This window comes from Castor canadensis, chromosome 18 (assembly GCF_047511655.1).
Source record: "Castor canadensis chromosome 18, mCasCan1.hap1v2, whole genome shotgun sequence".
In the NCBI taxonomy this organism is placed as follows: Eukaryota; Metazoa; Chordata; class Mammalia; order Rodentia; family Castoridae; genus Castor; species Castor canadensis.
In genome coordinates, this window is record NC_133403.1 from 38057186 (window position 1) to 38071347 (window position 14162).

Here is a 14162-nt window from a genome sequence, read left to right on the forward strand (position 1 = left end):
AGCAGAACATTTAGAAGAAAAGGGTTGCAAATATTTTCAATTTACAAACATTCCATTTAAAAAGGCATGTATATATTTTTTCAATTTAAAGAGAGAATGAATGAATGATAACATTATTGTGATAAATTGTTAACATTCAGAAAAGTTGGGTAAAGGAAATACCACATTCTGTTCTTGAAAATTTTTTTTGCTACTATAAATAGACAATAACAAACTCACCTCCAACAGCTGACAGGATGTGAGACTTGGTGTGAAAACCCGAGCCTCCCCCTGCCTTGCCCCCTCTGGTTCGTACTTCTCCCTTCCTGGCGCTCTTGCTTTCTTTTATTCCTCTACTTCCTTCCCCACTGCTCTTCCACTCAACTGTCATTTTCTTTTTTCCACAGATCCTTCTTCAGCAAACTCTTTCACTCCCAAAGGTCTTAACTTGTCCTAATTTGGAAAAGGACTGTATTTCAAAATAACCAATTACACTGAATGAGTTTTGTCTGTTTGCTTTATTTAAAAATCAGGTGGGCTTAATGTTTTTATGTCTGCCACTAAAGCCTTCTGCTAAAGGAAAATACTGCTCGCTTTGCCACAAATAATCAGGGAACAAGTTCCTAGACTGATTCAGACTACTATACAGAAAACTACACATTACAGGGTCCTATTTTTAAAAATAAATAATTTGGACTGGAGGGTTGGCTCAAAAAGAGGTAGAACACCTGCTTTGCAAGCTCCAAGCCCTGAGTTCAAACCCCTGTTCCACCAAAAAAAAACCCAAAAAAACAGGGGGTGGTGGAGTGGCTGAAATGGTAAAGTGCCTGGCCTAGCAAGCACAAGGCCCTGAGTTCAAGCCCCAGTACCACCAAAAAAGGAAAAAGTCTAAGAACAAATAAACAAAGTCTACATGTTTTCAAAAATCCAAAGGGCCATGTACTCAATAGTACTTAATATGCTTATTACACAGTGCTGATACACATTAGCACCAAAAAAGTATTAGTGAATGAATGAATGAATGCCAGCATTCTTGGGGTAGAATTACCAGCAACATTCACTTTCTGTATTCTGAACCACTTAAATCATTAAAGAGCATGTTTTGCTTTTGCTTCCCACTGGAAACACCCTCTACAAGAAAGCAACAAAAACCAAGACAGAAATAAAGATCTTTTTTAAAATAGCTCTGAAATCCAACTTACAACTTCACACTTAGGGTCAGGAAGAAGGTGTGAAGTGAGGGAGGGAGGGGCCTCCAATTCTCCTACATAAAGATGAGAACCAAAGTTTTTAAATGAAATAAAAAGAGCTTATATAAAAAGAGACTATAGGGAGAGGGGGGCAGGGGGGAGAAATGACCCAAACAATGTACACACATGTGAATAAATGAATAAAAAAAATTAAATGAACCCAAAATTACCAATAAGCTACAAAAAAAAAAGAGACTATATATATATATTTGGGGGGGTACTGGGACTTGAACTCAGGGCCTCAGGCTTGGTAGGTAAGCACTCTACCACGTGACCCACTCTACCAGCCCTCTTTTTACTTAACATTTTTTCTTTTTTTTTTGGTGGTACTGGAGCTTGAACTTATGGCCTCACACTTACTAGGCAGGCGCACTTCTCCAGGCAACAGAGCACATTTTATACTTGAAGATATTACTGAACTTTTTCCAACTGTCAAGTCTCTTTACATGTATCAGAAGTCTTTCTCTTTGAGCATCTTTTTGGCTTAAACAATCTTGGCCAAAAGTAAGTATAACCAGAAGACATCTAAGAGTCACCATTGACATAGTTCATAGAACTGAAAATAATGCAAAATCAGGAGCTGAGGTGTGACTCAGTGGTAGAACACGTGTGCAGCCTATCAAGGCCCTGGGTTCAATCCCCAACACTAGACAAAACCGTGAATCAGATGCAGACTGAAGTCACGTGTGGCGGCATATGCCTGTCAATCTCGGCACTCAGGAAGATGGAGAGTTTGAGACCAGCCTGGGCTACATAGCAAGCCCCTGCCTCCAAAAACCAGAAATCAGATTTAAAGCACCGGCAGCTTGTTAATGATCTGACCTTCCATTTCCATACACTCATTGTTTCACACAAGGAAGCAATCTAGTATGAGACCTGTCCACTAATCCCACTGTGAGTGAGCGAGGGGGAAAGAACAAAGGCGGCTGATGACACTGCTCCACCTGTAGCAGTGTGATGGGTCTGGGGCACAGTTCCCCAAAAGAGCAGCTCTCTTCTCTCCTTTGGCTCCATACACCCCTAATTAATTCAGCTTTGTGTCTGTTATGAATAGTTTCAATGGAAAGGCTCCAATTCCACGTTCTCCTTCATTATGCACAGCTTATTAAAATTGAAATTTCACTGCTTCCAACTCAGCCAAATTAGTGGTTCAAGCTGCCTGAACTCCTGAGAGTGAGGCATTTGCTTTAAAAGAGAGAATCAGGGTAAACATGGCCCAGATCAAAGCTGGAGCAGGTGGTAGCCTGGGTTCCAAACTTGCCATGGAAGGCCAGGACAAGTGTGGTACCTCCTGATCCTGCCCTGAGCTGTGAAGTGGGGACTGCTTCAGTCTCCAAAGGGAGTGAGTTGGGCATCTATTTCCCAAATAAAGACAGCTGTTGATCAGAGCCCATGCTCCTGCCCAAAGGGCAGCAGAGACACACTGCCCAGCAAGGACAGGATAGGAAAGGAGACCCGTGCCAGCCCCTTCAGCTTCATACCTGTTCTTCTTCAATCCTGCGCTGTAGTGTTTCAATATAGTGCTGGACAGCCATGTAGATGAACCGGTACTGTGCTTCTGTCTGGACCATTCCTGACCGCTGGGACCGCACCATCTGAATAGTTTTGGGAACGTCGATATCACAGTCGACACCTACAAAGCAAAGATTGTGAAGCTGCAGCAGTGCAGAGCCAGGATGGAGCTGTTCGAAGCACAGCTTTTAGCAGATGTGGGGAGCAAGCAGGGTCACTCTTCATTGCTCTAAATGACCTCAATTCAAGGGCCACAGCGCTAGACCTCTGAGCGGCGGTGCCAATGCTCGGAATGATGCCACAAGATGACATGACCAGGTGCTGGGGGTCAGGATTCTCCCACTTCCCAATGTCACCGCCCCATACCACAGGCCAGAGACCACTGCTGTATGTGCAAGACAAGGCCACACAATGTGGCCATAGCTCAAACAGCATCACTTCTCTTCTTAGGCAGACATAGTGAAAGTGGATGTCTTCTACTCAGATTTTTATGAAATTTTATCACATTTGAATTCTCCTTCCCAGGCTATTTTCTCTGAAACTTTCCTCCTACAAACTACAAACAGAACTGTGGCTTCTTGACCTACCTTTCTCTCTGATGATGTCAATAAGAATATCAATCACAATGAACGTCCCTGTCCGGCCAATTCCAGCACTGTGGGCAGAAGGACAAAAAAGCGGGGACAGTGGAGTCATTCTTGAGGTGCTTCATACTCAACAGCAAACTATTAACATTTGGAACAATGGGAGCATTTAGAAGAGGCCAGTTCATACCTGCAAATATGTCAGGATTCAGCCCACCCTGCAGCTGGAGCCCAGTTTCTTGGGCACCATATGCCTGAGGCAAGGCCCTGCACCCCTCCAACCCTCAGTTCCCTCATGGGTGAAATGGGAGCAGCAGCAGACACCTTACAGTGCTGTTGTGAATAATGTACAGGAACACTGAGCTCTGAGGGTAGCACTGAACAAGTGCCCAATAAATGGTAGCTTTACAAAAATACTGAGCAAAGCAAGTTTTGTACACTTCTACTTGCTCAAAATACGAATGAGACTTAGGAAGGCAGACACTCCCCAGTATAATCAAGAAGTCAAAGCTGAGGCACCAGGAGCCCACACTCAGCTACAGAGGCCCTGGCATAGCCCTCCACCAAAGGTCCAGGTGAGAAGCAACTGGAATCTCATGAAGCAGGTACCGTAGCATCGGGGAAATATATCTTACTTCCACAGTAGAAGAACAGGATCACAAAAATGTGAATCCTAAATTACTATATTAAAAGCAAAACCTGGGGATCCCTGAGAATAAGGACTGTGTCCACCCCCCTCCACCCAGCAGCATCTATGAGAAACATACTTTGGGGTCATGGGGTCCCCTAGTGCAGCTGACCCGTGCCTCAATAGACTTAAAGCTTTCCTACAGTTACGGAGTGGGGCTGAGTAGGTGAGGCAAGCCCTGGCTTTGAGAGAGGTGGGCAGGCTGTGGCTGTCACCTGCAGTGAACCACAACGGGGCCTGCGTCCATGATGCTCTCCTGCTTGTGGTGGACCTCCTCCAGGAAGTCCAGCACACCCCCAGGGTCACTGGGCACGCCATGGTCCGGCCAGGTCCGAAAGTGGTATTGCCAGACCGTTCTCTCCGTATTCCCCTGGAGTAGAGCCAAGAAAAACCAGAAAAGAATTAAATAAATCAAGGAGTTGAGGGAGGGCTGGTCCCACGCACTCCCAGATCCTGGGAGAGCCAAAGCCCAGCCCTCTGACAGACTCTGGTTTCCCAGGATCTGACTGGGATCTGATTGGGCAGCCCTGGAGGCAACCCTTGCCGCTTTCCTGAGCATGGACACGTCCAGTGTGGCCACTTGTTCTTCAGGTAACACAGCCCAAAACATCGCTGTGAGTCAGCAATGCAGGCAATGTCTCCACTCCTCCTCACCCACGCTGTGCCCAACTCAAAAGGCAACTGAGGTCTCTAAGGACCCAGATCCCTCCTCCAGCAGCTGAGGAAATAAGTCTTCCCTTGACATCTGTAGTCTTTGTTGTCTTTCTTTTCTTTCCTGTTTTTTGATGTTGTTGTTGTTTGGTTTCCTGTTTTGTTTTGTTTTGGAGGTACTGGGGTTTGAACCCAGGACCTCATATTTGCTAGGCACGCGCTCTACTGATCAAACCATGCATCTTTTATACCCAATCCTCCCCACCATGTACACACAGATGCTCTTTTGTTTAGGGTCAAGCAGATAAGAAGGGAGGTTTTGAAATCAGATGGCTGGATTTAGGCTCAAATCCCAGGCATTCATATGCACTGGCCCCTTGCACATCTTGAAGCCTCAATTTCATTTGCAAAATGGAAACAATAATCTGCCCCAGGATTAAAGGAGCTCACTAAACACACAGCCTCTCCCACACACTGTGGCTGCTGTGAGAAGTGACAATTACAAAGGACATCAGTGGCACGGAGACACAGAAGAGCACCAGCAACATGCTTTGCGTCGGTGCAGGTCAGGCCACTGGAGTAGCACTAGTCATGCTTCAGCATCTTGACAACATTGGAGCCAACCCAAGAAGTCAAGTGACGTTTTAAAAGAAAGCAAGAGGTGGCTAATTACACCAGTGTCTACCACCAGTGAACTACAGAGCATTCAAGGAACGTGGGCCACAATTAAGATCTGTCCTTGAATTGTGTGCATCTAACTTGCTGATATCAGGGAAAATACTCCTTGATGTTATCAAGTGACCTAAAAATCAGGTGGCTCCATGGGTCACAGAATAGCCAGCAAGGGCATGAGAGCCATGCCCCAGCCTCACTGCATGTCACACCCCTTCTGCCCTCCCTCCCTGGTCCCAGGAGAGACCATGTTAGAAAACCCTGCAACGCTACACAAAAACCCCGCAAAAAGCAGGGGAAACATCATCAGTGAAGCAGCAGACAGGACGGGTGCCCTGCCAGGATCCATGCCGGGAACAGAACACAAGCCCACACTGACATTTCCAAAGCATCTGGGGTGAAAGGATTCTCACTGTCACCTGCTACTCAGAAACACCTGAAGTGAGAAGACAGGCAGTTTATCTCAAAAACAGCACTAGAAAAGCTGACCTGGAGTCTTGGTCAGGGTCCTCCAAATCCTTTCATTTCTACACTTCTGCACCTCCTCGCATCTCTGCCACAGGCTGAACCTCCACGCCTTCCCCATCACTGGCAGAACTGTGTCTGCTCTGACATCAAAAATCCAGACAGTCCACCCTGGACCACAGTCACATAGCTTCCCACTCACTCGAGTCTCCTGGCCATCTTCTCAAGCCATCAGACTGCTGAGCCCCTCCACTTTCCACCAGCCTTCTCCTGCCCTTGTGCCCCCGATCCAGCTAGGATCATGGACTGTGGAACACAGCTTCCCACCACATGCCTCTACTTCCTTGACCCCCCTTCCACTTATTGTCCCCATAGTGTAAGCCCAGGCCTGGGTGGGCCACCTGCCTCTGTCTGTGTCCAAGGAGCAGAGGATTCTCACAGAGGACAAAAATCACAGCCAGGTGAAGGCTATCCAAACACTCATGTTCACATCTCCACTGGCGCTCCACTCTGCCCAGACATATCTGGACTTCCTGCCTCTCTATGTGAGTATTACTCCATACTTACTTCACTTTCTTTCTCCAGATACTCCATTTCTTCTCACTCCCTCTGACTCTGAACTGATAGCTGAGCCTTTGGTCACAAACAGAACACAGAACAAACCCTCTCCACTCACATCAGCACCTGGACCTCCTGCTCCAGCTGCCACAGGGAAAATGCCCCTTTGTTGACTAAAGCCAGTCTATGCACAGTGTCCTGGCTGCCACCCCCCCACCCACCCCCTGCCATCTGCACTGTGCTATCTCAAAGGCAGTTCCAGCCTCACGGGGCCAGAGGCCTCTTGCTCTCCCTCCTGCTCCCCCATCACCCTACTACCCCTTCCCCCACCCTGTTTGTCCAGCTGGATCTGCAGGGCATGCAGAATGGCACCCTCAGGCCGGGTTCACTTCACCATTAAATCCCTCACAGTTCCTCCACAACTATCTCCAGCCAGTCCTCTGCTCTCTAGTTCCCTGCCACCAAACTAGTTCAAGCTCTTCCATCTTTTTCTTTTTCTTTTTTTTACTGGGGGAGGAAGGGTGGGGTGGGGTGGGAAGAATGAGACAGAGTTCTCATATCGTAGCCCAGGCTGGCCTCGAACTCATCAGCCTCCTGAGTACACCCCATGCCTACAGACTGCCATCTTTACCCCACTGTACTGCAGCAGCCTCCTCATTGTTCCTAAGCCCTGGCCCACTGAATATACTGCTCCTGCCCCTCCAGACCTGCAGAGCTCTCTCTGGGGCCACCTGCTGCCCTAGAGAGCCCTCAGCGCTGCTCCCTGTGCCTCAGCTCCTCCTCCCCCCCAAGTCAGCCCTACTCACTCCACCAAACCAGCACATTTTCCTCCCTAGCCCTGACTACAGCTTATAATGACGTACTCATATGTGTGACTACTGGGTCACTAGCGTACCCTGGGGATGGCAGGGATGCTATCTGTCTTGTTCCCACTAGCTCCACAATCAGCATGGCATAGACATCAAGAAGTCACCAATAAGCATCTGAGTGAGTGTGTCCAAGGCCCAACAGATACCATGTCATCCAACAAGCATGTGAATGAGTGGTCAAGGTTCAATGGACGTCACGTCATCCAACGAGCATCTTTTATTTATTTATTTATTTGTTTATTTATTTATTCATTTGGTGGCACTGGGAGTTTGAACTCAGGGCCTCACACTTGCTTGGCAAGTGCTCTTACCACCCAAGTCACTCCACCAGCTCCAATGAGCATCTGAATGAATGAATGAAAGTACGACAGACACCACATCATCCAGTGAGCCTCTGAATGACAAGTGTCCAAGGCCTGATGGACCCTACCATTCAGAATCTCAATGCAGCTCCAAAAGACAACAGTCAGTTCTTTCAGCTTTTCTGACATCTGCCTCCAGGGTCCATTCGAACTCCAACCTCTAAGACATCTTTGATCCCTCATCTCCCTCCAACAGTTAGGCATCCCCATGCTCTCAGACCCTCCACAGGTGTCTCTCACACCCTGCTTCTTTTCCAATTATTCCAGCATTTTACACAATACCCGCTTCCAGCCACACATGATGCCACCCGCCTGCAGTCCCCGCACTCGGGAGGCAGAGGCAAGAGGATCACGAGTTCTAAGCCAGTCTGGATTCCATCACAAGACCCTGTCACAAAAAAACAAAAACAAACAAACAAGAATACATTGACAAGAGAAAGAATATGAAGAACAACAAAGATGGATTGCTGAAGTTTCTGTGTATACAGAGGAAGCCATAAACCTGGACCACAGCAGAGGCCTCCTGCCAGGCTCCCAGCCCCATCGCCATCCAGTCCCCCCAGGGCTGCAAAGGCTTCCTTCCTGGCCCACAGCTCTGCACCTGCTCACGCCCCACAAGAACAGTCACGTATTCCACGTGGATGATGGATAAAGTCCAAATGTCCTACTCAGTCCCAGACTCACTCTACCCAAGCTTCCTTCCTCCCTCCCACTTGTCTTCACTACCCCTAAAGGTCATCTTCCTAGAGTGTGCACTTCAGAACTGTGGCTCCAACACCACCTTCACCCAGAAGGCGTCTCCTCGCCGTCTTCTCCCAGGCCCAACCTCTCCTAGCAAGTTCTCCCTGCTACAGTAGAAGCAGGAAGGAAGCCCGTCTCTGGGCTGTGAATGTGCAGGGTTGCAGATGTGTGCAGAGGCTGGAGCACAACTATTTGTGTTTGTGACTGCTAGCTACGGCATAATTGTAATCCCATGACAACAGGACAGAAACAGTTTCCTTCATCTCTGTGTACCCCAAAGAGTACCTCAAATTAGTAAATATCTCCAAACATGAAATTAAAATGAACCCAAATCTAATCCTGTTTTATTTTGTAAAGTTAGTCACCCTGGGATGTAACCTGAACCACATGCAATGAAAAAGCTCAGATGCCTGGAATTTGATCACAAACAGGTCCCAGGGCCTTTGTCCTGGTTGCTCCCTCTGCTTCAAACCCTGCTCTCCTGACTCCCTAGATGCCTGGTACCTCTACTAATGTCTCAGCTCAAGTGTCACCGCTCTAGAGAGGCTCTCTCTCATCACTGTAGAATATACCCTTCTGTAACCTTTACAGACTGGCCTAATCAGAAAGCTTAGCTGATTACCACTTTTAAATCGCTGGCTCCCTAGACTCTGTAAAGTCAGGGGCCGCACCTATCTTGTTCACATTGGACCAGCAGAGCCCAAACTGCCCAGCACACGGAAGGCAAAATGGTTGCTGAATGAATGCGTGAATGAGTGCATGAAATCACACAAACTCAAGTAACCGAGAGATACTGGAGGGCTGCGTACCACAAACGGTACCAGAGCCTCTAAAATACGACAGTATACTTACTTGTCCGACCTTTGAAAGCTTGAGCTCTCTTAATGTGTAGTCATGAGCGGCACTCTCTTTGACGTTCCTCACACGCATGACGCCATACTCCTTGAGCGCACACTCATCCGGCCAGTACTTGACACATTTGCTCTGGAGATGAGAGGAAAGACAGTTAACCTCTGTGAGCCCTAAATAAAAGTCTAAACCAGCAGCAAACAAATGCCAAGTCTTGTCACTGACCACTAACATGGAAAGTGGTCTGTTTAGCATGTCAGGTTTTCAAAGAGGAAGGAAGAGTTTAAATAAGAAAAGCAGCCCCAGACAGAGGTGCGAAGAGGAAAGGACTTGTGGAAGAATTGTTTAATCCAAGCCATAGACCAAAGGAGACTCAATGTTTGTTGATTACATTTTAAAGAAAAAAGATGCAGAGGAAGGGGCCAGCCAATCAGAAGGTACTGGCTGGCAAGGCTGAGTTTCCAACTTTAGCACTCTGCCAGTCCCTCTGTGGGGAAGGCAAGCCAGGGTTCTGGAAGTGGATGGGTCACCTAACAAGCCAGACTGGCCACATCCACAGCAGTGTAGGACTCCCTGCCTTACCTAACCCAAGTGTGAACAAGTCAATCACAGGCAGAAGCCTGGGGAGTTCTGATCCAGCTGCCTTTTCTATCTGCAAACCCATCTGATCTCAACCACACACGCCACTCTCCCTGAACTGGAAACGCAGAGTCCACAATGGCTGGGGCTTCGAGAGCAGGCAGAAGGAAAACTATGGCACCAAGGAAATTGTTCCTGCTGCCAGAAAGGGAGCTGTTTTGCTCAGTGAGAGGTGTGCTTTTATCTAGTTGGTGATGTGTACTGGGAAGAGAATGCTTTTGTTTTGTCTGGGACCAGACACCCACAACACTCACTTTCCAACACCACCAAAACACAAATAGCAACAAGAGAAATTGACCTTGTATATTAGGAAGACAGAGAAATTTACAGTCAGAAAACTAGACTAAGAGTACAGCTGCAGACATCCTCAGCCACTGATTAGCTGGAAGGAAACAAATGTGGCTGGAGAAAAGTCTGACAGAAGCATGCAGTCTCTGACTTATTATTATTCTGAATTCAACTTTGCCTCCAGTGTTTCATAGATTGTGATGATGTGATACAATTTTTTTATATTTCCCAAATAAGCCCTTCTAATTTGAACTGTACTGAGTGCAGCTACTGGTCATTCCACGGGGAGGACTGAGCATCCAGTACAGAGACCCCAGCAGAGAACAAGAAGTGAAACCACGCCTCAGAAGAGCACCACTCTGCTCCTGCAGCTCTCCCTACTCAAGCAAACCTCGGCAAACAGAGGCGAGCTGTGAGAGCTGGCACTCTTTCTGCTGGGTTCAAGCACAGGGGAGGAAGTAAAGGGGCCAGTCCACGGTCTGGTTTCCCCTCTGTTCACTAGGGGTACATGATTAGGCTGTCATGAAGGCCGTGGAGAGGCAAAAGCCTGGGGTGCCATCCTCTAGCCCCCCAAAGTGAAGAGGAGGATGGGAAGCAGGCAGAGACCCAGATAAGGGGGTGGGCACTGGGGCAGAGCTCTCTAGCCAAGGCCTGGCTGTTCTAGGAGCTTCCGGCAGCCCTTCTGATGGTGACTGATACTGATTTCTCTGAAGCCACACAAAACCCCTTGTCACAGCCAAGTCCTCTGTGAACAGTAGCCTCCTGCACCTCCAAGCAAGAAGAAAGCAGGGCAGGGGCTCCAGTCCACATCAGGGCAAGCACTGCTGGTCTGATGCATAAACCAGGAAGACACTGTAACTGACCCATGAATTCAAGAACACCTAATGTCACTGCTGGAAGAAGCTACGCTACCCAGATCTGACCTCAAAGGCATGAAGAAAGCCAGGTGCCAATGGCTTACACCAGGAATCCTAGCTACTGGGGAGGCCAAGATTGGGAGGATCATAGTTTGAAGCCAACACAGGCAAAAAAGTTTGCAAGCCCCATCTTAATGAAAAAAAGCTGGGCACAGTGGTGCTTGTCTCTCATCCCAGCTACAGTGGGAACCATAAATAGGAGGATCACAGTCCAGGCCACCCCAGGCAAAAAGCAAGACCCTGTCTCAAAAATAACCAATGCAAAAACAGATGGAGGCATGACTCAAAGAGGTAGAGTGCCTGCCTAGCAAGCACAGGCTCTGAGTTCAAAGCCCGGTGCCGCCAGAACAAAAGTTCATGAGCAGGACGTCGCTGTTGACTGTGAGTGTGCCCTGTCCCCAAGGCATGAGCCACCCTGTCATTCTCCCCCACCACTTCTGCTGCTGGAGACAGTAGGACAGCCGGATTGATCTACCCCCCACCCTACCCAACACACCTCGGAAATTACAAATAGAGTTGGTAGGCAGGGACACTAAGCAGTGATTATATAGTCTATATATTGAAAGGGCACAGGAAATTCTGCAAGTGTGAAAAGGAGAGACCCAAAGAAAATATCTAGGAATGAAGACCACAAGGTCTACTGTGAAATTATACTGGCTAGGTCTAAGAGCAGATGCACACTGCAGAAGAAAAGATTAACTGAAAGGCACAGCAGAAGAAACTGCCCCAAGTGAAACAGGGAAAATAAAATGGAATCAAAGAGCAAAATCTCTGTGGGCTGTGGGACAACGACAAGTGCCTAACATACAGAGAATGTGTGGATAATTGGTGTCCTGGGGGAAACAGTTGAAGAATCAAAGATGAATACCCAAATTTGAAGAAAATTATAAATCTGTAGATCCAAGAAGTTCCATGAGCCCCAAGCAGAAAACACATAAAGAAAACTATACTGGGGCACATCCCACCCAGTCTTCCACTCCCTTTTTTCCACAAGGCCAGCTAAAATGAGCTTAATTTGTTAATTCAATTCCTCACACAGCCAACCTGACACATCCAATATTTTAAAAACATTCTGTCAGGGGCTAGTGGTGTAGCTCAGTAGTAGAGCCTGTGTCTAGCATGAGCAAGGTCCTGGGTCCCACCATTATAAAAAAAAATATCAGAAAGAAGCCAGGCACCAGTGGCTCATGCCTATAATCCTAGCTACTTGAGAGGTTGAGATCAGGAGGATCGTGGTTGAAGGGATAGCCCAGGCAAATAGTTCTTGAGACCTCATCTTCAAAATAACCAACGCAAAATGGACTAGAGGAGTGGCTCAAGTGTAGAGTGCCTGCTTTGCAAGTGCAAAGACCTGAGTTCAAACCCCAGTTCCACCAAAAAAAAAAAAAAAAAAGAATAGAAAGAAGTCAATCTGGCTCACCTTTCCTCTCTCCACTTCCTTCGTCGTCATGACAATGACCCGGGAGTTCTCTTGGAACACCATCCTCCAGAAGTCGTTGACTGTGTTTTGCAGGCAGCCTTGTGTGGCGATGTAACTCTTTTTGGGCTTTGAATTGTTGCACTTGGTTTCAAATTCAGGCTAGAAATTTGGGGAGAAAGAACTTTAAACATTTGGAAGTTGCTTTCAGACACAAGGATTTAAATGCAAAAAGAAGCTAGGAACGCACAGCAAGAAAAGCCTGAGAAAGGCAAGTTTACCATGATGATGTTTGCGTTGATGTAGTCGGAAACAGGCTCGTTGGGGTCCCCATCATGTAGGACAACCCTCGTGTGATCAACTGGAAGGAAGACACCACAGTTGTGTAAGCATGCAGCCTCAGCACAAAGCAGTTTAGCCTCAACCACATCTGAGTTTAATGCTAAACCACATAAAAATAAAACCTTAAATAGACACATACGCGAATAAATGAGCACATATGAGGGCCTCAGGGGCCTGTTTTTGTTTTTGCTTTTGTTTTTCTCTCCTGTGGCACTGGAGTTTGAACTTAGGGCTTGATGCTTGCCAGGCAGGTGTTCTACCACTTGAGCCACTCCATCAGCCATTTGGCTTTAGTTTTTTGTTTGTGCCAGCCTCGTGTTTTTTGTTTGTGCCAGCCTCAGACCTTGATCCTCTTGTCTGCCTCCTGCATAGCTGGGATGACACAACAGGTGTGTGCCACCACACTCTGCTTATTTGTTGAGATGGTTTCTCCCTAACTGTTTGCCCTGGCTAGCCTCAAACAGTAATCATTTTGATCCCCATCTCCTGAGTAGTTGGGATTACAGGCAGGAGCCACTATGCCTAGTCCACACACAGTGCCTTTTTTTTTTTTCTTTTTTGGCAGTACTAGGATTTTTTAATTCAGGGTCTCATGTTTGCTAGGCAGATGCTCTACCACTTGAGTCATGCCGCCAGCCCTTGTTTGTATTGGGTACTTTTAAGATACGGTCTTTAAAACTATTTGCCCGGGCTGGCTTTGAACTTCAATCCTCCTGATCTCTGCCTCCTGAGCAGTTGGGATTACAGGTGGAAGCTACTGTGCCCAGTCCACAATGCCTTCTTTGCAATCCTTGTCTTGGTAATGCACTGGGGGTACACAGGGGGTCATCATGGGGGAAGCGGGGATGGGTACATGAGAACCCTCTATACTATCAGTTCTATGAGTCCAAAAGTATTTCAAACCAAAAAGTTTCTAGTTTCTGTTTTAAGAAAGAAGATTATAGTACAGATAAATAACAATATCTAAGAGCTGCTTCAAAATAACTTGAGTTGAGAGGGGCAAGTGGGTCAGAGTAAACATGAAACAAGATTGTGCATGAGTTGATCATTGTTGAAGCTGGATGACTGATATGTGCAAGTTCCGTCTACTTTTGAATTGAATACATTTAAAATGTCTAGAAGAGGCCAGGCACTAGTGGTTCACGCCTGTGATCCTAGCTACTCAGGAGGCAGAGATCAGGAGGATCTTGGTTGAAAGCCAGCCTATGCAAATAGTTCGAGAAACTCTATCTCTTAAAAAAAAAATCACAAAAATAGAGCCAATGGAGTGGTTCAAGTGGTAGTGTGCCTGCCTAGCAAGCATGAGGCCCTGAGTTCAAACCCCAGTGATACCAAAAAAATAAATAAAAAATAAAATGTCCATAATAAAAAGATTTTTA

General features: G+C 47.0%; 1 protein-coding gene across 2 annotated transcripts in view; it reads right to left on the reverse strand.

Moving 5' to 3' along the window:
- Ptpn11 (protein tyrosine phosphatase non-receptor type 11) overlaps positions 1 to 14162 on the reverse strand; it is an 80105-nt gene that overhangs the window by 14169 nt on the left and 51774 nt on the right. Inside the window, exons 8-13 of one of the 2 annotated variants that reach the window (XM_074060850.1) lie at positions 12723 to 12802; positions 12445 to 12603; positions 9183 to 9315; positions 4229 to 4394; positions 3329 to 3396; positions 2711 to 2862 (exon numbers count right to left, since the gene is read on the reverse strand). In XM_074060850.1, the coding sequence (XP_073916951.1) occupies positions 2711 to 2862; positions 3329 to 3396; positions 4229 to 4394; positions 9183 to 9315; positions 12445 to 12603; positions 12723 to 12802 (758 nt within the window). The remainder of the gene's footprint in view (positions 1 to 2710; positions 2863 to 3328; positions 3397 to 4228; positions 4395 to 9182; positions 9316 to 12444; positions 12604 to 12722; positions 12803 to 14162) is intronic. The other variant, XM_020179298.2, reaches the window with a different exon arrangement.